The sequence below is a fragment of the Leuresthes tenuis genome, unplaced genomic scaffold (assembly GCF_036924035.1).
Source record: "Leuresthes tenuis unplaced genomic scaffold, fLeuTen1.0.hap1 SCAF_2, whole genome shotgun sequence".
In the NCBI taxonomy this organism is placed as follows: Eukaryota; Metazoa; Chordata; class Actinopteri; order Atheriniformes; family Atherinopsidae; genus Leuresthes; species Leuresthes tenuis.
In genome coordinates this window covers 14,019,250-14,047,164 of record NW_027325356.1, presented here as the reverse complement: position 1 = coordinate 14,047,164, position 27,915 = coordinate 14,019,250, and the positions used below count along the sequence as shown (strand labels likewise).

Sequence of the window (27,915 nt, the reverse complement as noted above, 5' to 3'; positions counted from 1 at the left end):
TCGTCTTCTTTGTGCTTAGGACCACTAACGGCCCCTTAAGACGACTCCCCCTCTGAGCCTCCACATGCAAAACTACAAGCAGTTTTTAAGGTTCAGTGCACATAGCTGAGCTCACAATGCAAAACATACACAACAGCCTGGGACACATCTCTCCCCCTGAGAAAGAATAGATTTATTAACAAGAGGTAATCAGGAAAGAATACACTTTTATACAAAACTGGAAATACTACTCAAGCTGTCGAAATAGACTGAAAGGTAATTCTCGTATCACTGGATATTGCTCACTGCAAACATTTGATGTGCCAGTTAGAGGGTAAAGAGTCATGTGCAAGGGTGGGGTATAAATACAGTACACATACCGCTCTAGATATAGATTTGATTTTTGAACACGTGAAAGTGGTACATGCCTGCCACTTAAGCTTTAGGAGTTTTTCTATACAAAGCCTGTAAAAAATACATAGAAATATTCCAAGAAGAAGCACAATAATACTACAGTATAGTTCCTGCTAACGCATTGGAATAGACGGGATACAGAATGTGTTACACTTATAAGTTGTTTTCAACATTTGTTTCAAAGTATGATACACAGAAAAGTTATTACAGAGTTGAACGATCATAAGGATAACACATTTCGAGGGATATGTTTTTTTGTTTTTTTTAATACGTTGCACATTAGGAAATGCATCAGACTGCCTGTACACAATATTGTACACAGCCAATATTTCTGCTTCATTGGCAAATCGTAGAACAAAATAGGTTACATACTTTTGTGTATATAATCCATTTCATGATTAAGGCAAAACCATAATGCACTGGCCAAAGAGGATTAACCATAAAGACTACGCTCACAATGTCTGAGAGTAGAAGCTGGGAATTTAATGTCCTGAAGTGGCTCAATATTGGTTACATCTGCTACATACATTGCCTGGTGCTTATACTGTATATACATCATGTTGCCCACCAGGGGAATGAAGTGATAATAGGCTAAATTTCTCCAAAACTGAAAACATACCATGGAAGTTTCACCACAATCTTTCTAAACCTCTTTGTCAGTCAGTGGCTACATGAAACAACAGGGCACATGATTCAACTTTAGCCGCTGCAGTGGTCCCACCTCTCCGCGTGTACTACATGAAGAGGAAAAGTTTTTTAAGGTCTAAAATTAAAAATCATCTGTATTTGGTTGCAATAGTTTTCGATATATATATCAGCATTCAGGTAATAGTGCATTTGATTTTTCTTTTCTGCAGTCTGAATCAGTCTGAATCCTGAAAGGATCAACTTTAAATGAATGATTCTGGGATATCGCATATTTGTGCTCTTTCACAAGATGAACTTGCACAAAGAGATTACGTAGAGACTTGTTTACAGATTGCTGTAGTTATAAGTATGTATTTGTTTTTTGTGTTCTCTCTTGACTTCTGACATCTAAGCAGAGAAGCCAGAGTTGATTATCATGTGTCAAAAGTGACCATCTCTCATGAATGGGTCTTTTTTCATACTGCACATTGCCATTTGGATACAGCTATAAATCAAGTCTTTAAACTCTCATATATACTTACTCTGTGGTTTAAAATAACTAAAAAAATGGCATTAGGACAATAAATAACATATAAATACCTGTAACTATAGAAAGAAAAAGTCTCTGGACTTCTACTCTCTAATAACGATTATACACAACAAGTCCATTGGGGAGCATATACTAGAAGGGCACAGCCTACTGTGTCTAATACAAATAATAATAAATGTACACTATGAAAGCTCATTTCTCTGTTTCGCCATGTGAGCAGAGCGAGACAAATCCTCTTCATGATGAAGTTTTGGGTTCGATTCTTAGAGATGCCTCGTACAGGCTCTCTTCATCCAGCACTGTACTGCTGTCCAGCAGGTACTTTGCCACCTGCGGCAACACAGAGCAGACACAAAGCAACTTGTTCACGATTTCTTTCTCTTCAGAATCAGAAGATATGTTTGCCACTCAGGTGCAAAACCAGCATTTTGTGAATTAGAGCGTGTCAAACCGGTTCACAAACTACAGCAACTACAGCAACACATAGTATGTGAATGTGTCCCAAAAAGACATATCTGTTAGTGTCATCTCTAAAAAATACCCAGGACATTTCCAATAGCTAAAATGCCTTCATATAATCTTACTTATTTCCTCTCAAATTACTGTCATCTGATAAAAGTATCATGAAGTTTTTGTTGAAATGGTTTGTGTGCTTGTTTTTTTTTTCATGTGTGATATTTGTGGATGGTAGAATTACACCTATATCTTACTAATGTATCTTATAATATATAATCTTATGTTGTGTAATGACAAATAAACTTTTTACGTAATCTGAGATACAGTACGTGTAATAGCTAGATGTCCCAGAAGTGTTTGCTGCGGTCTTGGCTTGAAGAGCAATTTCAGTGACCTTTCTCTCCATGTTAAGTAGAAACAAAAGGCGTATAATGCCGCTGAATTTGAGTTTTCACTTTCTATAGAGACATTTTGAGCAGACAATGGTTTATTTTCACCTAAACAATGCAGGCTTAAATCAGTAGACTAAATTACAGAGCAGACAGACCAGGTGTTCTGGTAATACAAGTCAAACCCAAACTTAATTTTTTTTTACAGTCACAGTTACGAACAACTTTTGCCTGAGAGAGATATAAAATTATGTTCACACAGCCCAGTCTCACAAGAAATTATGTAATAAGTATCTCTGTCCACATGTTCAAATTGTATTACTGCCACAAGTCGGGGTTGAAAATTGTAAGATGGCAACATTCGTGTAGTTTCCTGTTATGTGCAGGAGAGTGTCCAAATTTTCTTAACGTAACTACAATATGTGAGACGTGAGCACTATCCTGATCTAAATCTACTCTTGAACATCCATTGTAATCCTAACGATGTGTCTTAAACCATTAATCCAACCCATTTGCAAGGGAGATGGAAGTTGAAACATTTAAGGACCATTAAAAATATTGTGCAGAGTGGGTCTTAACTCAATGAAGTTTTGATGAGGTTCCGGTTAGGCTAACACCAACCCTCGTCACCTTCAAGACATTCGCTTTATATTCAAACAAATGTGGATTACTCTTCATGAACAGTGTGTTTCAGTTTGTTTCCACAGTTACTGCCATTGGCTAAAGGCTGCGTAATTTGTTATTTAGTCATTAATTTAGATAGTTTCCAACCTGTTTCACTGTATCAACTCAGTTGTCATTTCCAATTGCCCTTTCATGCTTAGTAGTATTAGTTGGCCCTTCTCCAGTCTTCACTCACCTGTTCTCATTCATATTCTTTAACAATACCCCCAACAATACCAGTCCACTATTCACTTTCTGATTGTTTTTTAAATTAATTTCTGGAAAGGCTGCTCAAAATGGCATTTTGTTCAATGTTGTGCTTCATTTATCTTCATCTATAATTTTACCAAGGTTGCTTACACAGAAAGTTACTCGACCTGCCATTGCTAAGGTAAAACTACTTCCCAAAATATTATTAAATCTTAAGTAATCTAAGCAAGAAAAGATCAATAAAACATACCATAGACCAATAGCTATGTTTAATTATATTTTCCAAAGCAGGGTTTTTCTGATTTTCTTTAAGTGAGATTAACTTGTAAGACTTTACAGTTTAGGCTCACAGAAATGTGTAAAATAAATACACAATAAAACTACACAAACCCAGAACAATCTCACCTTTGGCTGATAATCTATCTTGTAAGCTGTTTGCTGAAATTGCCGTATCTCTCTGATAATGTGAGATATCTGGGGAAAAAAATGTTCAGAATATCATATCAAATTTAACAGTGTAGATGTTTTGAGTGAGAAATAGCAAATATATGATTAGTAATTAGTCATTTTACTGGATTCCTTACATGCAATCCCCCACAGTGATGTATAAAGTATTTTCTATCTATTTCTATGGATAAACTAGATGATTCAAGCTAGAAGCAAGACACAGGAAAAGGTGTGAGATAATGCAAAGAATGCAAAGTTCTTTACCATTCTCATCTTGGAGAAGTTGACCAGGTTGTCCTCAGTGTAGTTGGGTGTTCCCTCCTCGATGAAGGCCAGGTCAGTCAGGTACATCCCCAGGTAGGGAACACAGGGAGGGTCGCAGCTGAGGAGCACAGGCACGTCAGTGAGAGAAAAAGATTGTACAGGTGCACACAAAGAAATAAACACAAAAAGGAATAAACTTTACTTATCCACCAGAATATCAGAAGAGGTAGTGAAAAAAACCATGAAAGCTTACTTCTTCAGAGCCTCTCTCAGGTTTTTGAATCGGCCCTCCGAAGACACCAGCTTCTGTAGCTTGTCGATCAAAGTCTTTGTCTAGAGAGATGATCAGAGCAACATTGTTACTGCTTGTACCTTGAAATGTCATTGAACTCCTGTTAAGCTGAGTACAATGTTGTTCACAATAAGCCTCTGTAGAAGTGTGTTGTCATCCATTGCCTCTCACAAAGTATCCTTGGTCATTTTTGATAAAGGTTCAAAACAAAAGTAGAGTTTGAATTGTGCTTACTTGCCAAAAGCTAAGATGAGTAAATGAGAACCAGTGGCACTCTCACATCTGTATGCTAAGCATGAGAAATATTTCCCACAAAGATCTCTAAATGTCACTAATCAGTGAGTTTTGTCTCATTTGGAGCAGGTGTAGGGGAGATGACAAATACCTGCTTAGAGATTTTGAGCCAGGTCTTCTTGAGGCGGAAGACGGAGCTGCGATTGAGAGAAGATGTAATCTCCAGCACGGCGTTGTAGTTGTGGAGGCACCGACAGATGTCAGCCACCGCCACCCATTTCTCTATCCCCGCCACCCTCATGTTGACATCATCCCACTGAAGGATCTCTGTGGCAATCCTGTTACTTATCTGACAAAAAGTAGACAAATACACGCCATTATCTATCTATCTATCTATCTATCTATCTATCTATCTATCTATCTATCTATCTATCTATCTATCTGTCTATCTGTCTATCTGTCTATTCATAATTTCCCAACAAAAACTTACATCGTTGAAATGCTTGGTTGTTTTCATTATATAAGGTGTTCTCTCGTTCTTGTCATTCTTCATCCAGCCTTGGCCAAAGAACTCCCTGTAAGAAAAAAAAACCAAAAACATTTCCAAATAATCAACAACATCACTCGTCACATCGCATATCATCATTCACTGTGTGTGTGTGCATGCATGTACACTTGTGTGCATGCACTCACCCGTATGGGATAACCTTGAAGACCAGGTGGTCCAGCATTGTAAGTTGCTCGGCAATCTCCAAAGCAGAGTGGCTCTCAAATGGTTCGGTCTTAATTTCTTCCATAGCCTGAACACAGCAACACAAGCAAAAATTATTTAAACTGAAGCACAAATAAGGACTAGAAAAAACCCCAGAAATAAGACTGTCTCGATTCTGATGAGGAGGTTTGTTATCTATCTCTCACCATCTGTGTAATCTCCTCAATGGAGGCCTGACTGTCTCCAGGATCCTCCTGAGTGAGAGTCCTGCAAACAAGACGACACAAATACTGATATTTGACAATCTTGTTGTCATGACATAATCTATGTTGCAGTCCACCATCAGTACATTGCCATTTAGAGTACTGGTATGCCTTCAGGATGAAAAGTTTTTGTCACTGCCACCGTCCGGGTACATTCCGTGAGGTTAGAATTAGACCAGTGTGTTTGGTGAAGCATTTATCTCCAGTTCCTGTTTTGTTTTTTTTCATCACTCAAATGAATCAAATCAATCATGCTGTTACAAAGATGATTCCTTAATGGAAGCCTACACACAAATGTGTCATATATGTATGCGCAATTAAGCGACAAATGGAAAGTCCAACCTGATTATGTTGGCAGCTGCCTTTCTTTCCTGTGTCAGGAGCTCTGGGTCATGCATCACCTCCTCTAGGAAGCCAATTACCCGCATCTTCAACTCTGTGTTCTGCTCAAAGTCCTGAGGATCCGAACAGGAACAATGTTATTGCAGAGGTGCTATTTGTCTCCTTCAAAGACAAAACAAGATAGATGGAAGAAGTAAAAGAAATTAAAAGGAAATATGGTGTACTGTACCTGCGAGTGTTTGGAGACCCAATGACGCAGCACATTCAGGACTCTATTCGTGGCAGCTCTTCGGATGACAAACTCTTTGTCCCCATTCCTTTGATCTGTAGGAAAACCTGCAACCAGTTTTACCACAGTTATATTCAAACTAGCTCTCATCTGTGTGGTAAAATTATTATTGAAAGGCTAGTTTCTTTACTGTTTTGAAGATTGAAGATTTTCCTTCTAAATACAGAGAACTGCCAGTCAAACATTGTGCAAGACATAAATATATATGGATTTAGTCTGATCTCTTTATAGTATCCTGATCGGATGCCTCCTCATTCCCCTTTGCTCTCCCGCTTGTTGCAGTGTTTGTGTGTAGGTGTTTCATTATAGAACTATAATTCATACAAAAAATTAAAGTAATAGTAATGTGATGTATAAAACATACATACACATTAACCTGGTATGCAGAAAATCAAACATTGTGTTGTTTTCTTGCTTAAAATATGCAAATATGTCATTTTTCAGTATAGTTTTGCAACATGCAGAAGATCAATCATCAATAAATTATGAATGAATGAAGAAAATAATAAAGTAAGCTTGTCTTTCTTAAAAAAAAAGTAAATATAAAACTCCTCAAATGTATACTTTAGAGAGGTTATAAAAATAATGGAGAGCTCAATGTGATGTGCCCCCCCGAGAGGTCATAAGCCATTAAACGGCTCAATCCACCGATTTTGTCAAAATTGAATGTGTGGTTGTGTAAGCTTACCACAGCTAAGCTTTTCTGGCCATCACTGTTTCATCAATAAGTGCATAATTTAGATAATGTCTCTGTTACCAGGTTATAGCTGATCTCTTCTAATTCTTTAGTATCAAATACAGTGGAAAATGGCAGAGCCAGAGAACTTCCATACAGTATCGCTGATGTTGACAACAGGTACCAGTCCTTAGACTAACAGACCTGTGCTGGCGAGGGACATGCGGCGGTACTTCTCCTTGGTTGGAGTGCCTTCATTGGCACCAGCCGTGGCAATGGCGAAAGCCGAGGCAGCAGATAGGGCACTGCGGTTATTATCAAGCTCCCGGCAGGATGACACCACCATGCCATTGTTGAAGGAAAACAGGGAAAACTCTTAAAAAATAAAAAAATAAATAAAAAAAAGATTAAAATCCATCATCACTGTTTTAAAAAAAAATGTAAAGGACACTTCCCTAAAATGAGAACATTTCATTAAGTCTGACACTTTCAGAGCTTCTCTCTGAGCCTCATACATGTTTAGGCTAAAAAGGATAACGCTTAAGTGTCAATGGGTGATTTTTGGTCCTCTGTGAAGTGCTGCAAAGACACTGCCGTGTACGGGTATAATCAAACTAAGTTGTTGACCACTGGAGGGCCACAGAGAGCTGAAACAGACCCAGCACAGTATGTCCTGTGGTTCGTGGCAGTGATTGTGTACACTCCACTGTGCCTGCCCCTCTGCCTCCCTCCTTTACTCCCTTCTTCCCTCCCTGCCTTCCTCCGTTCAGCCGGGGGCGGTATAGAAGAACACGCACATCGTTGCTAAGGTACAAGGTTTCCTTCCACCTACTCACACAAAGCACTGGCTTCCCTTGTATCCAGCAACGTGGGAAGAGAACACACTGGGGATGAATTGTGCTTGACTACCTACGGGGTGGATGCTCCCTCTCCATGCAGTACAGGGAGGGCCAGGATGCTGTGGGTGGTTTTTATCAAGACCTTATTTGGCTGTAGCTGTGCTTGTCGTTCTCTGAAAAAAGTTTGCACCAAGTCTGCTGTGGCTATATTTATTGACCTCTGCCAATCTGACTTTGCAGTGTTCATCTTTTTATACCTGTGGCATGACTGGATGGTAAAAAATACCCCATGTAGTCAGCAAGTTAAGACAAGATTGCATCCTAAAGTGGACATGTTTGATTACTCCAGCCATTAACTGTGCTCGTAAACATCAACCAGCAATAATTACAGCAATATTTGAATTGTGTCTCTTTCAAAGAAATAAGGTGTCTGTGCTGTAGCTACTTCTACATCTGAACAAAAGAGGTACATGTATTGCACATTTACTTCAGGAGAAATGCCCCTGCTTAGGCATGTTTGACTATCAAAAAAAATCAAGAAATATCATACTTTTAATTTCAGCTGGAGTAATACTGATGCTTAGAGCAGTTGCACTCAGTATTTGCTCTTTTTATTTCTATTTAATCCATTTATCCATTTTATAACTGCTCATTTGATAGTCAAGTTATCTGCCAGTTGGAATTATTCATTCAAGTGGTCATAAGAGGATGTGATATTATTATAGGCATGTTGGTTTTTTATAATGGGCATTTGCCAAGATACTCCTCTGGCAAGAACAGTATATCAGTAGCACTGATCACTAAGTCACAGCAATTTACCAGTTCTCACATATCTCCAAGCCAATTTGTCTTTTTTAACTGGTGGGCTGGGATTTAAAAGTAGATCATAAGACATCCAAACAAGCAGTGGACATGAAAGAGCTTAAAATTGTTCATATAAGGTCTCAGCACAAGAGTGGAAAGAGAGTGGTACTGTACCTGAGTTTTTTGATTTAACATTCTTAGGTGTTGATGGTGACTTTGGGGGAGACATTTCTGCTTCTGCATCATCACTCTGACTTGGGTCTTCATCGCATTCCTCTCTTACAGACAGATCTGGACAGAGAGAGCATTAAAAAAAAAATGGAAAAAGGTAAAGGCTTCAGTACAATTATGGGCACAGCTGTAGCATGAGAGGTCAGGAAAGTAAGTTATCAACAAAATGCAGTTTGTTGTTGAGTTTATTAATACAGTTTTCATTTTTATACTGAAACTGGTTCAGACATTTTCACATATACATCATAATCAGACTTTAAAAAGTTTAATGAACAAAAAAAACAAGATTTTGGCATTATGTAACAAAAAAAATTTGGCAAAATCACAAAAGCTCTCAGTGGCTCTGACCTTGCTTACTGAGGACAGACTCTTCAGCTTTGCCTTCGTTTTTGGGCTCTCCCTCGTCAGGGATTTTGCTGGCCATGGTGCTGGAAACATAGAGCTTGTTGATGTCAAGTGTGGTCTTGCTGAAGGGTGACATGGTGGAGTGCATGCTTGCATAGCCATTGGGAGAGCAGTTGAGTGCAGCCAGATCCAGGGCTTTGCCCCCTGTAATGATGGGGATGTTAAGCGAAAGTTTGCGACGGCGGTTCGGAGAGGACGTCTTGGTGATAGAGAGAGGAGGAGGGGAGGAGAACTTGCGGCTGGCACGTGGCGACGTGGGTGGCTCACCGTAGAGGAGTTTGTTGTTCTGGCTGCTGGCAAAGAAAAGTTCCAAAGAGCTGCAGGAAAGGGGAAAGTGAGAGAGAGGTGAAATAAACTAAACCATGAGTGGATCATCTTTCTCAACAAAAAGCAATGTTCTTCTTTTTTAATTCTGAGTTGCAAACAATGCAATCTGAATAGGACAGAGTGCAACAGGAAGAGATGGTTATAGTGGGGGTGTATGGTGCACTTGATGTCAGAGGCAGAGAGGGAACACATTAACTGCAGGGCTCCTCAGGAGCTCCTGCCTCTTTTATTTAAGCTACATTGTTTAAGACTGCATCCTCCTTGCACTGAGAGCCACCCCCTCTGAAGGCCTATAAATAGCATGTCAAGTGACAGTGTGGGAGGTACGGGTGCTGCCAACAGCAACCAGCCCAGGGGAGGCCCACAGAGACATGGGGAGAGAGACACATAGAGAAAAGGGGAGTCGAAAAGATATAGAGAGGGAAAGTGGGAGAAGGAGACAGAGGTACAATCGAAAGAAAAAAGCAGGGGCGAAACAGTGATACAGAGAGGGAGGGCATGAGAGAAGAGCAACATAGTGGATATGGATTCCACCACAGCGAAAGCTGCTGGCTGGGAGTGGGCGAATGGGAAGCCTCCAGCCCTATATGGTGTATGCTGCAGCCATGTTGTGTTTCCTTTCCAAATTCTCGAAAGAGTAATGTAAGAAGATTAATGGGGGAGAATATGGGAACAGAGGAAAGGATAGGGGGAGGCAAATAGATGAGGGAAAGCTAAACAGACAATCAAGAGAGGTCAAAGTAAAGCAAGAAAAGGGAGATAATTGAGCAGGAGACAACAGAGGAGTATGACAAAAAGGAGGAAGGAGGAGAAAAGAGCAGGGTGCAAAACACCACCATCAATATTTAATACCGTGGAGCTGCTGCAGATGATGGGGGAGAGAGGGAGGGAGAAGACAGGAGAGAGGGGGAGAGGGTGGGGTCCTGCAGCAGAGTACAGGGTTGCCATGGTGACAGTGCAGCGGAGAGAGGGATGGTCAGACTTGTGGAAAGAAAAATAAAAGTGAGAGAATGGAAAAGGGTAAGGCAAAAAATGAGAAAGAGGAGGAGGAGTTAGGGAGAGGTGGGTGGACTGAGGACCCAATTAACTGTGATGGTGAGCAGAAGATGTGCTAGTGTGACCTCTCACTGCCTTCTCTCCAGTCCCTCCTCACCTGGACAGGATTTGATGGCATGATGGGCTGCTTAGAGACAGTCCACGTGAGAACAAAGACTAATTCAGACACTGGGGAAGTCCCACCTCTTCACTGCACCATTATAGCACTGCTGCTGCATCCTCAGGAGGAAATATGTGGATATCTCAAACTTTGTTCTTGTATTAGTTATCAAAAACTGCAGGAACCAACCAAGTAGTGAGGCACTTGTCAGAGTTTAATGAAGCCAATCAATGAAGCACTGCTGCATAAAGCTGTCCTTAAATGTTAGCCAAAACATTGACACAATGCATGAAAATGATTTACTTTGGGCTAATGGTTGCAATGCAGAAAACCAAACCAAATAAAACATGCACGTTTGAAATATTGCAGTCACTCCATTTTAGCTCAAAGTATGACGTTATCAAATGACTGAGACTTACTGAACATGTCTAGTTATTGCTAAGTAGCTTTGTGGTTTCTTCAACTAAAGTTTGATTAAGTTCACCTGCCTTTGATATTCATAGAATATAAATAACTTATTTGTCAGCATGGTGTGCTTTTTTACTTTACTGTCGAGCATTATCTGAAGATTAGCACAAAAAAGAGTCCCCTGCCTTTTATTCAAGCACATGGGATTATCTTAGCTTAGCATAGCATTAGGATGAGCAAGAGGCCATTGGTATCTCTAGATGCCAATGAATATGTCAAAGCTTATTTGTTTTATCCATTTGTTTTATCCATTCCACACAAATTTCACTTGGTATGGATAAAATAGGAATTTAATAGACTTTGGTATATTTTCTAATCTTCAAACATTGCCAGGCCAGCTGACTTTACCCGTCTGTCTTTATGCTAAATTAAGCTAACTTCGAGTCACAACTTTATTTTCAATAGATATATCTATGAGAGTTTTATTTATTTTCCATTTAACTCTTGCAAGGATGTGAATACACTGATTTACTCAAATGTGTGGAACTATATTCAGGAACAGGAGAGCTTTATCATGATCCAAAGAGATAAAGAAATGTATATTATTTACTCTTTAATTTAAAAAGAAAAAAAATAAATTGGATCTTGATGCCAAACAGCACATGGCTAAAAAATTAGGTCAACACAGAAGTGTGGCCACTTCAAGCAGGTTGTGTTAATCATCACACAGTGCCATTGTTCACAGCAGAAATACATGTTTTCATTTTTGATCTCTTTAGCTAAGTATCTCATTCATGAAAACTTAAAAGGGTGTAAAGTCACCAGTCTTAACTATTTTAAGTAAATAGAGGTATTACTTCATAAGTGAGTGGATGCTTTGAGTCCAAGGTGAGTGCTGGTATCAGTGGATGGACATAATGTTCTACAGTTCTCAGTATGATCCAGTGGAATCTGACATGGAAGAATATGCATGCTCCTACTTTAACCTACAGCCAGTTTCAGGATCACAAATCAACAAGCTCACAAGACTGGTCGAGATGCAGATAACATGGAATGGCTTCCAACAGCTAAAGTGTGGTTAATATGAGCTCATACCAGGAGTCTTTTCACATCCCATTCAGATTCACCTCTCTTACCGTGCAGGTATGGCACTAATTGGCTTCTTGTAGATGGTGATGAGCTTGTCGAGCACTACATCAGCACTGGTGAAGACACGGTATGAGTGGAGAAAGGTGTTCAGGAAGTCAATGGAGAGGAAGCGCAAGTCGGTTAACCTCTCCAGCAATCGCTCCACACTGGCATAACGGATCTGTAGCACCTTGCACGAGTTCATCATCTTGCTGAAGCGAATGTCGACATCATCACAGTACAAGCTGGTATCTGACCTGTATTGGAGTTCAAGACAGTATGGGAATATTACTCATGTATTTAGATCTCAATACCAAAGCTGCCCTCCTCCAGTGAACGCACTTCATTGGTCATATGTCGGTCAGTGGTCAGGGCCTTGACATCGCTGTGCATAGCTGTTTGTTTCCCAACTGAGACGAAAGTATCATAAAACTAATTTGACAACTCACACAGTATTTTAGCAAATTATGCAGCTTCATAATAAATTTCACAGCCTATAAAATTTTACTAAAAGTTGACCAACTGCTCAGGAGTTCACCCCACCTGTCACTGTAGATATGTTTAAATCTGTTTGGTAAAGACCCACTGATGTCCTTACAAACTTCAAATGACAAAGGATTGTTTCAAGTTCAAGAGATGCTTCATTCAGTTGTCTCAAATTTTCTTGATGTGGGTATGTGTCTATTGACAGAAAATGGAGATTGGGCTTACATTAATGAAAATCTTGGCATTAGGTTTCAATTAACTTAAGGGTAAAGATTATGATACAGCATGTAATTGTGATGGTTTAGATTTCAGCCAAGGGACTATGTTTGCATGTCACTGAAGTTCCTTACAAGGATAGAAGCACAAAAGTGTGACTTTATGTACTCTATGTTCATGAATTCTTCACGCATTTGTCACATATTCATGTAATGCTAATGCCAGTCTCTGACTCTGCATGTATAATGCATGTTTACTGCTGCATAGTGCCTGACTCTTACTTAATCATCTGTGGAACGGACACTTTACTGTTTTCCTCAAATGCGTTCATCATCAAACCATTGCAGCGGATGTTGTCGATGCACTGTAAAGCAGAGAGGTAGACAGAAAAAAAGCTCTCAGTGAGCATAACTAAGCACGGCGATGACTGAATTCACAGACCTGTTGATGCTGCAGGCTTCAAAGTCCTTAACTCTAATCCAGATGTCATATTGCTTCTTTGCTCTGATTCTCTTAATAAATAAAATCTGTCCAAAAATTGATCAGATCAGATTTGATACAAGTGGAGCTATATTATTTTTGTCTTTTTGTCCATGATTGCTGTCTTGTATTTGACTCTCAGGTTTATACCATCTGACATATATGTACATAAACAGTTTTGACAATACTGATCAAATTTAGAAAAAAAAAAAAAAAACACAACATGTTCACCTTAAGTCACTGTCAGTTTTTTTTTTTTTTTATAAATGCACACTGGTGGGGACATATACCTGGCTGATATCACTTGTCCATGCTGACTTTTCCTGTCGGGATGAAGCCACAAGGATGACAGTGTAAGGCTGGCCTTCTTTGGGCTCCACCATGACTTTAAAGTCCAGATGCTCTGTATCCTGACCACTCCGCTCCCCTTTAGCTGAAAGGCACAAATTGAACAACCTTGACTTGAACAGGAATGGACAGACACCATAGAGATACATTACTTAGTGTCACTCTGGAAGTGCCAAGTTCTTTTGTTTTTATCTGCAGCCTGTTGTTGAAAGTTGAAAGATGTACAGTACTAATACATACAAGGATCCATTGTGTTTAATTTTATCAAATGATATGTAACAATCATCAGTCCACCAACAACTGAATCTTTGTTTGGTTTGCTCTTTCTTCCAATGGACACGAAGACAATGCCTCACTCATCAAAAGTAATGAAACATGATAAAATTAATATTTTCAGTGTAGTGATTTATTCTTTTTACTCCCCTGACACAATAGCTAACGTAGAAGCAAAACTGATAGGTCTACTTCATTATAAAATGCACAAAAAGTTTATTTAATTTAAAATCGCCCCACAAACACAATTTAATTTACTGAAATGAGAAACATTGATAAATCAATCAAGCAGGCAGATTTTTTCACTTCTTTCCTCTGTAAAGTGATGCTACATCATCCAGTAAAGCCTGGATTGTATAGTAACAGAACAGCTGAAATGCTTATTGATTCAATGACAACACACATCACACACTCAACTTGTTGATGTTTATGTTAACAAGCATCTGAATATAATACAGATCATTGCTTACACTCATCGTCTGTGCCCTCCGGCTCCTCCATTAGGGTGCAGTCTATGAGAGACACCACTCCATTCTGTGACAGGGTTGAGAGGTTGCAGCACATCATCAGCTAACACAAATCTTTAGATATGTTAGACCTTCCTCTAATAATGTTTGATAATATTTGAGTCATGACATTTGACAGTGTCATCACAGAGATTGAGCAACCTTAACTTAGTTATTGATGCTCTTCAAATGATGGGTAATTGACAATCATTCAGTACCATAACTGAATTACAAGTAGGCAAATGTAAGCCTACCCTACACTCATTGGAATTATAATTCAAAACTCCAGTCTCAAGTCTCTTTGAATTAAGAATAGATTTACTTACTTGGAAATTATCAGAAAGGAAAAGTTGACATACGTTTTCAGTTATTTAGCTCTGGGCCATTTTGTGTAAAAGGTCCTGCTGTACCTTAGTGATGTGAAGTTTTCCTCCAGAGCCTCGAGTACAGATGATAAGATGTTTGGAGAAGAGGAAACACTGTCTCTCGCCTTCTTTCTTCAGAGACAGAGAACCTAGTCGGCCTCTTGTGATCTTCCCTTTCTCGCTCATTGGCACCTGTATGAGAGAACCTGTGGAAAAACAATTTACTCCCATTTCAAAACTAAATCCTAAAACCTTTAAAAAATATGCAACATTAACATGTAAACATTCAAACTTTAGTTATATGCTGTAATGATTGCAGCGGTGGATGATTCTGTTCACATGCGCTATAAACACTTGCATAATTTCTGAGTTTCAGGCTTCTGAGAGGTAGCTGTTGTTTTCTATTTCATAAAGGTTATCCAGTGATCAGGGTCGGTGCTGTAATCCAACAACAAAACAAATTTCTCCTACCTTGTCTGACGAACGTCTGGCTGGTGTCAAGCAGCACTTCACAACCCTCCACAATCATGCGCTCAATGGCCAGGTTCTTCCTGATGTTCTCCGTCTCACTCACCTCATCATGCATGATTCTGAAAGGTCAACAAACACAAACAAAATCAGGTGCTTCTCAAAAAATTGGACATTCTTCTGTATCTTCTTAAGGGATTTCATCACCTGTGTTCCACTGCTCCGTCACCTAATCTGAACCGAGAAAACTGACCACAAAGTACTATAAATCTGAGATCTCTACATGGTGTACGTATTCATGCTTCAGGTAGAAAGAAAAAAAGTGTGGGCTCTTTAATGTCAGACTTGAATTAAAGCTTACAAAGCTTTGGAACCAAACAAACCAGACAAGCTAAGCAAATTGTGGATTTACATAAAAAGTACCTGGAAAGTTCCTCCAGTTTTGATTTGGCATAGTCCAAACTATTTCTCTCCACATGCTCATGGGGAGTGTGAGCCAGCAACTCATGCAAAGTCAGGATGTATCGAGGAATCTGAGAGAGACACAGAGACATGGCATAAATGAGTTTGACTTTTAATCCTTTTGTGTAAAATGTGTCTTTTGCTGTGGCACTGCTAAAGATGCACTTTAAACAGAACATTTGTTTTCAGTTTTAAATGAAAAACAGAACAGCTTCAGTGCACCTCGCCGTCGAGCTCTACAAGTCTGTTTGGAGGCATGCAACACTATCATTGGTGTTCAACTGTGCCGAAATCTGGTAACTGTGATGAAATCTGGTAACTGTGAAGGCCATAGCATATGTTTTAAACTATTTTCATGCAGATCAAAGTATTATGGTGCCCGCTGTGCCCTGTGGACTGTTGCATTGTCATGTAGGAAGAGATTGCTCTAAAACTGCAGCAATTTTAAGTATGTTGTTCATGGTGTGTACTTTACAGGTCACAATATAGTAGATGTGCAGTCTTTTACATTGTAACCCTGAAATGCTACCTGAAACATGGGGTATGTGAGGAAAGTCTCCAGCGTCCTCTCCTCACAGTCAGGCTTGGCCTCGTACTGCTTCAGCAGCTTGTCAAAGTCTCGGTTCTGTTTGCAGTGTGCCAGGATCTGCAGGCTGTATTGGTGATTCCTCACAAACTCTTGGTAGATGTTCAGCATGGGCAGTAAGATGTCAAACAAGTCAGCTGAAAAGAGAGGCAGCAACTGCAATGACTATTAACAAAATAAAATGTTAGGTAAATATAGCCAGTAAAGGCAAAAACCACCCATGAATGTGAAGTTAAGTACTCTGCATTTAAAAAAACTCTTTACAATCATCCACATTCAGAAAGTAAACATTTGTTTTCTACTGATCCAAATACAGAGTGATGTGTGTTAAATCACAAGACTTGAACAATGGAAAAATATATATATAGCAGTTTTGTATTTTCAGTGTTTACTGTGTGGATTACAGGATCTTAATATTGAGACCAAATTCCATTAGCGTGTGAAAAAAAGGCTGCACATAAAGAAATCATGAAATAAAATAAATTGAATTCCTTTTCAGTGCGTATTTTGTGTGTCTCTTACCCAGCACCAGTGTCGGCCAGCTGGCTATCCTGGCCTTCAGGCCCTGGTAGAAGATCTGGTGGAGGAACATGATGGTCTCACTGATAAAACAAATAAGCAAAATGCTGGTCATGAGCCACTGTTCTTCCTTCTCTAGCTTGTTGGCATTCACACCACAATACAACCCTTCTGACCAACAGCCACCTGTTAAGGAAGATGCTGCTGACATCATCATGGGTGATGGGTGGTTTCTTAGAGCTGGCTGCCATGCGAAGCGGCCGCAGGAAGTTGTTGACCAAGATGTGGAGTTGCTGGACATATTCGGCTTCTGCCTCCAGCATGCTAAACACCACCTGGTTCCTCTTCCTCATGCTTTCAGCATGGGGTGAACGGATGTAGTCCTGGATGATGGTTTTCCACTTCCTGCGGCAAATCCAACCTCGCAGAAAACTTTGGACCTGTCATTGAAATGTTAAGTAGATAATGGCGATTATATTATATTTTGGAGTAACCTAATTCTCCGTAATATATTAATGTCATTGTCATTGTTGACGTGTCATATTGAAAAAAAATAAGTCTAAAAGAACTCCAGAGTTTTGCAACATATTACACATGCTGATCAGCTTGTGTTTTTTTTTTTTTTTTTTACCTTAACTAGAATTGTTCTCACTGTCTGGTTTTTAGGTTTACATGCCCAGGAACACATTAATCAGCAGAGTCAAGTTAACGAGTTTGTAAACCAGCTCAGTTACATGAGAAGTAGTGAAACATATAAAACATGAAAATATATATCAAATTGTGTGGAGGTATGGAAATCATCCTTTTTATTAGTTTTCATGGCATCCAGCACAGGTTTCAAAGTAATGTTTTCAGCAGGTTGTTTCTTCCATAGCAGTACCACTTTTTTATGTTTGTTTTTTGTATTTGTTGTACAAGTAATGCCTGGTAGTCATTATGAAATTTGTATGTATATATATATGTATGTGTGTGTATGTATTCTGCTAAGTTTATCAAGCTCACATTTATTCAATGCCAAATTCATTCTCTTTGAGTTTGTTTATCACAAGCTTCTCAGAAAAATATCAGGGTCTCCGTTTCCTAAATACTTAATTCTATTCATCAGCCAGTTGGTAATGTATATCTGCCATTTACTTTTTTTTTTTTAAAACCACTGAGGAGAATGTGAAGATTGAACCAACCAGTGAAGTTTGGGTTACTAAAATGGGATAACCAAACAAATTGGCTTTGGAAAGCTTCACAGCTTTAATAGGATAAACCATCTGTTATAAAGCAGAAGAAGTTAATGGTTATAGTAAACATGGAGCTCCGTGCTGTAAATGCAAGTGTGGGATAAACTGAATGAACCAAGATTATGATTAAAACTTCAGGTTTCCAGAGACAATGTAACGCTTAATCCCTGCTGGAACAGATCTTTACCTAAACCATTGATCCTTTCACCTTCTCTTCTCCCTCTTTGCATTTAAATACTTAGACTAAAAACTGTGAACTGGGATTTCCCCTTTAAAACTGCACAGCAGCTAAAGATTGTACCTTCTTGATCTTCTTAATCTCTGTATCATCGTCACTGGGTGGCACCTCTGGATTTGACTGGATCTTCTCATTGTCCTTCAGCAGTCCAGCAATCTGAAATGCAGAACAACTTGTATAGTTGGCACTATTGTAACAAAGGGGCTCTTCGTTACCATAAAGGTGTTCAATGTACATATTTATAGCATTTTGGGCAATTCATTCAGTCACATTTGCACTTTAACTAGTATTAAACACTTTCACTCCACAGTGATCTGCACATAAGGAAACATTTACACATAGGATGCCTTGAATTGTTTATTGGAATGTTTTTTGAAAATTATGGAGTTCTGTGTGGAGATCTGTCTTTCGGGCGTCGCTAGGATGATTGAGTGGCAGCGACCTGTGAAGGAAACAGCTGTGAGTGTCAGGAAGTAGGCCATGGTTTGGTAAGCCAGAGTAAATGGGTCTGGGTAATAACTGTAGTGGTGCAAAACATGAGTAAGTTGAAATGGTCTGTTTACTCACCAGTCTCTTCTTGTGGCCGCTTCAGGGTGTTCAGGCAAATGCTTCCCCAGGGGTCTGAACACCAATTAAACATTCCAAGAGAGGCCATGAGATGAGAGTGTGTGGGGTGTGAGGGTTGGACTAGTCTGGTTTTAGGTGTTAGTCAGGTTTTATATTTATTGCACAGTTTTGTAAATAGACTTATTTTCATAATGAAAGGTGCTTTGGATGTTTCTACCTGCAGGAAAACTACAGCGAAAGCAAAATTATATTAGAAAATAGCAACGCCCCTGTCACTTGGAAGTGGTTTAGCCCGTAAGCAGCAGAGGATATAAAGAGCTGTCCGCTTGTACAGAGAGAAGAGTTTCTAGAGAGGTTGTTGCTGGTGAGGGCTGACTGTGCTGTGTGAAAAACCTGTGTTAGTTCCTGGTCTTGATGTGAACATTGGGTAAAAAAAAAAAAAAAAAACAAGAAAAAACGCTTGTACTGTACTCCACCTTGAGTGTCCTCACTGAAAGCTCAGTGGCCATCTTGTCACAGCTATATACAGCTACAGCTAAATTTCTAACAGAGTTGATACATAAGGCAAAATACAAATAAAAACAGGAGGAATTTTTGCCAATCTTTGAAACACATATTTCATAGAAAACAGATCAAAGAAAAAATTATGAAAACAGGGTAAAAACTGGGTAATTCTACATATTCTCTAATATGTATATGCTGATTTTAGTTAAGCAAGAATTTTTTTTTTTTTTCAAGAAAGTGTAGTCTGAAATAATTTGTAATGAATTAATTTCATAATGAGCTAAATGGTTCCAATGGTGACAGGTCTGTACTGCAAGGAATGCCAAGTTAGCACCAGCACTCTTGAATTATATGCAGAATGTGGTTTGGCGCCATCCGTTGCCCCAAAGCTTTTTCTCAAAAACTTGTAGACCTGTTCAGCATTAATGGTGAATTCGCACATTTGCAAGCTGCTTCTTTTATATCATCTTATTGTTTTTCTATGCGCCATAGTTTTACCTTGCATGTGTGCAGCATCGACATGTGTTCACTGGCCATGGTTTTCAATTCATACAGTAATATTCACAACAGGATAGTGATTGATTTCAATGCATGTTTTTCTGCACGATTTCTGGAGTTTCTGGAGATCTCTTGAGTGATGAACCCCTCTCTATCTTTCCTTCTGAGAGACTCAGCCTCCTTGAGATGCTCTATTCATATCCAATTATGTTATTGATCTGCTGCTATTTAATCAGTTTAAATGTGCTGTGCTGGTTCTGCCCATCGTGATTTTTTAAAATGTGTTATTGGATTCAAATTCATAATTACATTTTTTTTCTCAAAAGAACAAAATTTCTCAATTTAAGCATTTATTATGTACTATGAGATTTTCTACAAATTACAAGTCTGAAATTATTCAGAAAATAATCTTTAACTATATTTTAGATAGTGTCTCAACTTTTTGGGAAATGGAGATTGTAAAATCCCTCTTGTGATCTTGGTGATTTTATATTCTCTCTTGCCAACACTTGCTATTATAATGGTCATTGATGTTTTATTCAGTGATGTAAATTACCTTTTGATCAACTTTGTTTTGGTCCATTAGCTGGTTCAAGGGATTGATACATGCAGAAACTGAACCAGCCATAGCAAAATGTCACTTATTGTATTTAATTCAATTCTCTTAGATTCACATTTACTGTACGCGGAGTGTGAATAAAAAAAAATTCAATAAATGACTGATTTTCTTTTTTTCTTTTTTTTTTTTTAAAAAGCATTACTAGTACACACTTAGGGCTTTGAAAGGGAGAAAGCAGATCATCATTTTGCAGTGCAGACTCTAGTATCATGTACAACAAAAGCTGACTCATGCATATTGAAAACACTGAATTCAATTGAAGCATCCATTAGCACATTAAAGAGAGGTGCATTTGATCTGGTTTAGACTGAATAATGAGGATACAAAACTCTACATTGTAGTACAGAGTCTCTAGGGGGCACTGCAAGCTACAAGACTCGCTATGTACTCACAATGTTCTGGGTCGTGACCTTTGTCCTGTGACCGCTTTGTGTCTTTGTCCTCTCCTCCTCACTACATTTAGTTCTCTACCTCTCCACTGCATACCGTACAGTAACACAAAGCACACATTCACACACAGATATTACTAGCGTGAAATTACAAGGCGAGTTACCTCTGATTTTAGCCGCTCTATCTCGATTTCCCCGTCCTCTATCTGTTGTCGAAGTTGCTTGGCAACCGTTTTCTCCGTCTCCACTATTTGGAGTAGATGAAGATACTTCTGCATGAGGGTCTCATGCTCTGTGGCCAGGTTCCTGTAACTATACAGACACACACCACGCACAGGCTTTGTAAGGACTTCATTAGCACATGTTTCATGGGCTCTTCATAGATTTCTCAAAGCAGAGGCAGACCTGCGATCAGCATATGTTTGAACCACAGACCTTACGTCCACACACAGTGCAGTGCAGTTATGCAACCAATTCTTTAAATACTCATTGGCTTGGCACACCGTGAGTGAAAGCTGCTTTTGTATGAGCAAAAGTTCTGTTTTTCGTTGCCCTACAGTGCATCACAAATAACAGGTCAGCTTGTCCTTGTGCAGTAAGTGCCACTGTGGTGACTGAGAATTTATCAATTTAATCTTTACTGAATCCAATCAGCTGAAATTTTGCCAAACAAATGCACACTGTTGGTTCACAATTAGAGTTAAGGTTTTGCTTTGCTTTCACGATCCTCTTTTCTGTCCAATTCTTGGAAGTGCTATTTCTCTCATTTTCCCCTCACTCTTTTACCAAAACTATTAATAACCCCTTTTACTGAATTCATTTATATTCATTGTAGAAATTTATATTTATATAAATCTATTTTTAAAAAAGTGCCAAACTTTTCCAATCGGAAAATAATATCTCGCTCAACAATTATTGACAAAACACTGTACTTTTTTTAAAACAATATTTATAGGAAGTACACAATAATCCAGTGAAAAGTGACTATAATTTTATAACTATGTTAAATCAAACGATTTAAAAGTGAACATTTCTAATGATCATTTGAAGAAATTCATATTAGAATCAAATTTCACCAGGATCCAAGGTAAGACAAATTAAGGCTAAATGGTACAATCAAGGCTTTACTATTGTTAACCCAAGTCCTGTCCCACAGGGCTAATCGATAATTGCATCAAAACGCTTAACACTACAAGCTAATATATCTAATATCGGATGGACAGGCGATGCATTCAACCTTCACTATAATAACCCAAAAGTACAAAAGAGAACTTACATGTTAACAGTTTCTCCCATTATGACATCATGGAGACTTTTATCTGGCAGCACACAGTTTGTATATTTTTTCAGTGCTGTCCCTTCATCACAACATGTCAGTGTTGTGACAAAGGTCAGGGTTTTAAATGCATTATTGCTGATTGAAAACAGGGGGTGAAATGTGGTTTTAAACTCTCAGATCGAACATCGGCCAGCTTTCAACTAAAAATCGATGTTGAAATCCTGGTTGGTGCTCTTTGGGAAACTGACCTTGGTAGAAGATAATGGTTAAATGTCAGTGTTAATATGTCCACAGTGAACTGCTTTTGAGCTTTTAGCTCAAAGAAATGCTGGACGTAACTACAGATACTCACGGCCACTAGCTTGTCAGTTGTTTTATTGCTGAGCTATTCACCGTACTTTTCACATATCAGTCTGTAAGAAGTTCCCTGTCCTGTAATTGACCTTGTATCTTAAATTCTTGTGATGAATTTCAAGTTGAAAAAGTAAAAATGGATTTGAAAAACCGTTTTAACTCAGTTCAAATGCTCAGGCACACTCACATACACACTGGCATACGTACGTGAGAGGTCATGTGTGTGTGTTACCTGGCCTGTGTGATGGCAGCCACCCATTCATCGCAGTCCTTGACATCCTCTGTGCGCAGTTCCAAAGCCTTTTGGTTGTCATGATTAAACGTGACAGTGAAGTAATACTGCAAAACAAAAAGACAGAGAGATAGTCGAACATTTACCCCAAAAGTAGTGAGATGATCAGGATATACTAAACCATTTCAATGGGAAACATTTAAAAAAATAATCAAGATTGACTGATCATGTGTGTACACATGAGCATAGAAGACGTGTATGACTGAGTGGGAGTGAGAGATCCTGAGGGAAAAATCTTGAGATATTCATTATAAAGCCTCCGTGCATTTCTGTCTGTAACCTGGCAACTCACCTCTGAATTGGCAGAAGCCTCCAAACTGATGCTATTTTTCATTTTGTTCTGCTATGTCCTAGTGATCTGGCATCCTTCAGTGACACAAACCCCTCTAGGTCCTTGGCCATTTTTACTCTACAATTAACTGTATCCAATGACTTGCCAGTCTTAAATGTTCACTTCTGGCAATTCTGACAAACACATGTAGAATTGTCTTCAAATAGGCTGATGAAAGTCAAGTCCTCAAATCAACAAAGTGGCGGCCACGGCAATAATAGTGCAGACTGGCTATCTGTAGTTGAAACTAATCAAATTATATAACAGTGATGCACAGTAAACAGACCCCCACAAATCCAATATATTGGATTTTTTTATCCCTCTCAAATGCCAGGAGCAAATCATTTGTGAAGGGGAGTAATGTTCCATATTTCCTGATGAGCAGCAGAATAGGCTTTTGTCAATAATGTGGTCCCCATCTCGCGCATCCTGTGAGCTGGTTTGTCAAGCCTTTTAGGCAGCTAAATTTAACTCTACGTCACTACATTTCTCGGTACAGATGCACTCGCTGTTGTTAAGAGAGACAACATAGAGTGTAGGAAGTCCTTGTTTAAAATGAAAGAACAAAAATTTTATCTAACCTCAAATAGGGTAAAAAAAAAAAAAAAGATAGTCACACATTTGTGATGATACTTATAAAGGTGTATCTAATTACTAAAGACAAGAAAGACGTTATCTATTTGAGGAAGTAGTTTAATTGGCTTTTTTTGTTTATTTGTTTGTTTTTGCTACTTTTCAATTCTTACGTAAATAGCAGTGTGATTTGTGAGATCCCTTACAAGAGGGAAGATACGTTGTTGAAAACTATCAAAACAAGGCAACAATCATATGTTTTACATTAAAAAGATTGACAGTGTAAGCTCAACTTCAAAATAATAAATTCAAGCACATAGAGACTGATGGTAGACTGATGTAAATTTATCCATTAGGCCTGAATTAAACTCAAGATAACAGTAAAAAAGACTAAACAGAGTCCTCCCCACCACCAGCTCAGATGACCCACTTCCCATTTTTCACATACCCATATTTTCTGTACTTGCTAAATGGAACACAATGCCAAGGCATGTTGTTGCACATTTTGTTGGCCCCTTCAAATGCACTTTTTCAGATGCAAATAGGGGTTGCCATAGTAACTGTGGGCTTAAACGTAACTCGCCTTCTAAATGGGGAATAAGAACATTTAAAAAGTAGAACACTCCAAAGAATACAATGAGAATGGAGAGACAGACGGAGAGGGAGAGAGAGAAGGATCTTTTGCCTTTTTGAAGAGTGAGGGCTATAAAAAGAGCTGTAGCCCTGCAAGGTGGCAGTTGGCTTGGCATCTATTCGATGCATTGTCCCTCTCCCTGTCACACACAGATAAGATCCAGTATTCCCTTGGCCATTTCTTCTGCAGCTTTGACACACAGACACACACTTACTGACATGCAGAACACGGGCACACACTGCTCAACAAAAACCTGGAACCTGCTGTAATCCACACACGTAACAGGTTTACTGTCAGAAGTGTACAGTAGCATTGCCTCTGACGACCTCTGCAGCCTGCACATTAACTCATGTGTCTGTTTTTCCAGAGTGAGGAAAATTAAAGAGGTAATCTGTATGCCCTCGAAAAACATGGAGCATCGATCAGTCTGTCTGTCCTCATTTCACCTTTTCTGTGGAACCACTCTGTTTTAAAGATCGACACTGGCGTATGCAGGATGACACAGCGAGGCAAATATAGACTTCAAGGCAAACACACAAGATCAGACGAGTCGCGCAAGATGTGCAGATGTGGACTTATACAGGCAGGGTTGATTGCACTCTGCAAAAAGTGCAGTTCTCACACGCATTTTAGATTTAAGTGCACATTGAAAAGGGAAAAAAATGAGAAAAAGAAAAACTCTAAATGTATTCCTGACACATATTACACAGAGGGACACGTGCTGAACAGAGAACTGTGTTATGCTAATTGCAGGCTTTCAAATTAATTTAATTCGCTGTTGAAATAAATTTACCGGAGCAGTTGGCATGAGCAGCTGTCGTCATAGATGCCACTCAGTACATATTTCATCCATACCAACAACATACCGCTGCTTGTCCAAAAGAGAATGCTTAACAAACAACCCATGCATTTGTTTGTTTGCACATCTCTGTAACTGCAAAGGTCTCCATTGCAACAACAACAACAAAAAAAACAGTCACGGGTTGCATGTACATACAATAGCCACAACTTTCTGAATTATGCAAGCACGTTTGTGTAGTCGCACCACTGACACTGATCCTGACAGCCATGCTCGCCAAGAGCAAAGGAGAGGTGCTTGAGGAACACATGCAGGTTCAGCACCACGGACAGCAACACCAGGTAGCAACAATAACATGAAGTAGCTGTAGCTGTAGGAGGCAGTGGAGGAGTCACATGATTGATTTACTCTGTCTCCATCTTTTATCTATCCCTCTTATATGATATACAGTACAAGGCAAATGCTATAAACTATGCCTGGAATGACAGAAACTGTAAAATGAAACCAAATTTAAACATAAGGGAAGTTATAATACTGAAGTCATTTTTTCCCTTGTCATTCATCTTAAGGTGTCATTGCGTATGGTTATTGCTGTGGGCAAAAATGACCTCCTGTACAATTATGTGTTATAGAAAAGCTGAAGAACCCTCTGACTGAACACATTCAGTCACACTCAATTGTTTGCAGCGGGTGGGCAGTATCGTTTATTACGTCCATCAGTACGTACATCAACAATTTAGCTGTCTGTAAGACACAGATGATGGGCAAAAGTATATTCTAGTGCAACAGTTTAGCATCTGAATTTTACAAAGACAACCAAACTTTTCAAAGTTAGAGATAAGCAATAATATTAAACCTGCCTTACCCACCCTAACCCCACAAAAGTCTTTCTTAGTGAGTTTACAGATTACAGTTCTACATTTTTACAAATGCTACTTGTGCTCATGTGCAACCTGTTCCACTAAACTATAATCTTGAACTACAGTTATTTTGCACTACAAAGAGTGTGCAAGTTTACTAAATCAAACTATGTGGTTTTTAATTTGTTGACACAAGAGTTCATTAGAAAGTTGTGTTGTGCAAATATGAAATAGAGCAACATGTCTGCAATTTGATTTCCTCACAAGTAAAAAAAAAAAAAGACTGAACACGTAAAATAACCCAATGCTTTGAGGGCTTTATACCATCTACTGCATAGAAAGCAAAACAGACTGCAGCTGGCGGAGCAGATTTCAGAAGGTGACTGCAGTCATAGCTCACAGCAGCTTGACCACTTACTGGCATGCCACAGTAAATTTGATCCTAAGCGGCAGCCGAACGGGTTTCATTGGTTTTATCTGTGCTTCCACATCTATGAAGCTATTCCTGACTGTCTTTTACAGTAATGGTTCAACCCTCGGTCATGTTAATCCACGGCATTAAATGCCAAATGGAATTTAAAAAAACGTATTGGGGGTGCGCTAAGAGACTGTTATCCATGGCTGTCATTGACAACTCACGATAACGAGAGAGCTATCATATGAACTATCGGCTATAAACCGGGGAGATACAGGTGCGAAGGTAGGATGCTATTAATATCCAAACAAGGGAATTTAAACAATACGTCAAAAACGACACAGAAGGGGCATCTCTCCTCTGCAAGACGGCAACCTACAAAGTTCGAATGCAGTTTAAGTTCACTCTTATATGAGCCGCATTTTCTCCACGTTTGTGTCCAGAAACAGTCTTATATTAAATGTGATGTAACATGTTCGATGATGACGAGAAGATGAAGGAGGGAAATTGTTCGCAAAGTTTACCACTGGTTTGCTTGTGTCCTGCCAACTAGAAGCCACAGATGGTGTTTGTTGCTGATGCATTCAGTGGAATGCCTTTTGGGACAAGGTGTGAGGCTATTTTAAAGAAGAATCAAACAGTTAGGATGACGCCATTACGTAACCACACGTCAAGTGAACTGTAATTGCAAAAGCATCTCTGGGAAATTGCTTGCGAGACACAGTTTATGTTGGAAGGAAATAAAACACAACAAATGAGTTGAGAGAGTTGAAGACGTAAACGTCACTTTAACACGCATCCAAAGTGATACGAACAAGTTTTGAGGCATCGCAACTAACTCTTCTGTAGATGGATTACTTTGACACTGTCAGCGAGTAGGGAAACTCCCGCTCCTGAGCGATCGATATCTTACCTGCTTCTCTAAGCATTCTTTCGCTGAGAGAGACGGTTTAGGTGACGGTGCCCTGTCACAGACACATCCCTCCAACAGGTACAGTCCAGAGGGGCGTGAGCTGGAGTCGTTTTCGAAATAAAACAACATGTTTTGCAACAATGCGAACCACTTTGAATGCCATTTTGTGTTGTCTGAGCTTTTCTTGCTCAAGCAACCTCGCCTCGTCCCATCCTTCTTCGCCAAAAGAGCCAGATAGGTGATATGGCCATCATTGAGTCTCATCCCTTTCTGCATGTTGGCTGGGAATCCGAAAGGATCTGCGGGGTTGCCTGCGGATTCTTACATGTTCTTCCTCTTCTCCGCGCCTCCGAAACACAGTCACACTTGGTGGGCAGAAGCCCACTCCTGAATGCCCATCACCACTTGCCACCCTAACGTTTGCAACCGCGTTTGCCACGAAGAAGAAAATGATGCAGAGTCTCCGTCACGCACTCAACCGCACAGACCTCTCCACGCTGCAGGCATACTACAGCAACCCCGACGCCGTCCTAGAGAAGCCTTCCCAAACGCTCATGATGAGGACTGAATTTTCCGCGTGCAGAGCCTACAAAAGAGCGCGCGC

General features: G+C 39.4%; 1 protein-coding gene across 2 annotated transcripts; it reads right to left on the bottom strand.

Moving 5' to 3' along the window:
- Positions 1 to 151: 151 nt before the first annotated feature.
- LOC140301690 (ras-specific guanine nucleotide-releasing factor 1-like) lies at positions 152 to 27,915 on the bottom strand. 2 transcript variants are annotated; one of them, XM_072380277.1, is made up of 28 exons: positions 27,312 to 27,915; positions 22,727 to 22,833; positions 21,026 to 21,173; positions 18,348 to 18,440; positions 17,001 to 17,254; positions 16,818 to 16,897; positions 16,239 to 16,432; positions 15,671 to 15,780; positions 15,251 to 15,369; positions 14,825 to 14,985; positions 14,379 to 14,442; positions 13,578 to 13,720; positions 13,089 to 13,171; positions 12,114 to 12,362; positions 9,354 to 9,403; positions 9,030 to 9,230; positions 8,625 to 8,741; positions 7,012 to 7,182; positions 6,072 to 6,178; positions 5,843 to 5,955; positions 5,444 to 5,504; positions 5,219 to 5,325; positions 5,016 to 5,100; positions 4,677 to 4,874; positions 4,253 to 4,332; positions 4,000 to 4,117; positions 3,694 to 3,762; positions 152 to 1,900 (listed from the first exon to the last, which is right to left on the bottom strand). In XM_072380277.1, exons 1-28 carry the CDS (start codon positions 27,585 to 27,587, stop codon positions 1,808 to 1,810), a joined length of 3,651 nt encoding a protein of 1,216 aa, XP_072236378.1. In that variant the 5' UTR covers positions 27,588 to 27,915; the 3' UTR covers positions 152 to 1,807. The 2 variants fall into 2 exon arrangements, with proteins under 2 accessions (XP_072236378.1, XP_072236377.1); XM_072380276.1 differs by having other exon boundaries at positions 9,030 to 9,403.

Coding starts and splice junctions, on each gene's coding strand:
- LOC140301690 (XM_072380276.1), bottom strand. CDS start 27,587: ATGCAGAAAGGGATGAGACTCAATGATGGCCATATCACCTATCTGGCT. Junction 14,986..15,250: donor CCAGACGTTCGTCAGACAAG/GTAGGAGAAATT, acceptor GTTTTTCCACAG/GTTCTCTCATACAGGTGCCA. Junction 7,183..8,624: donor TGTTAAATCAAAAAACTCAG/GTACAGTACCAC, acceptor TTATTTTTTAAG/AGTTTTCCCTGTTTTCCTTC.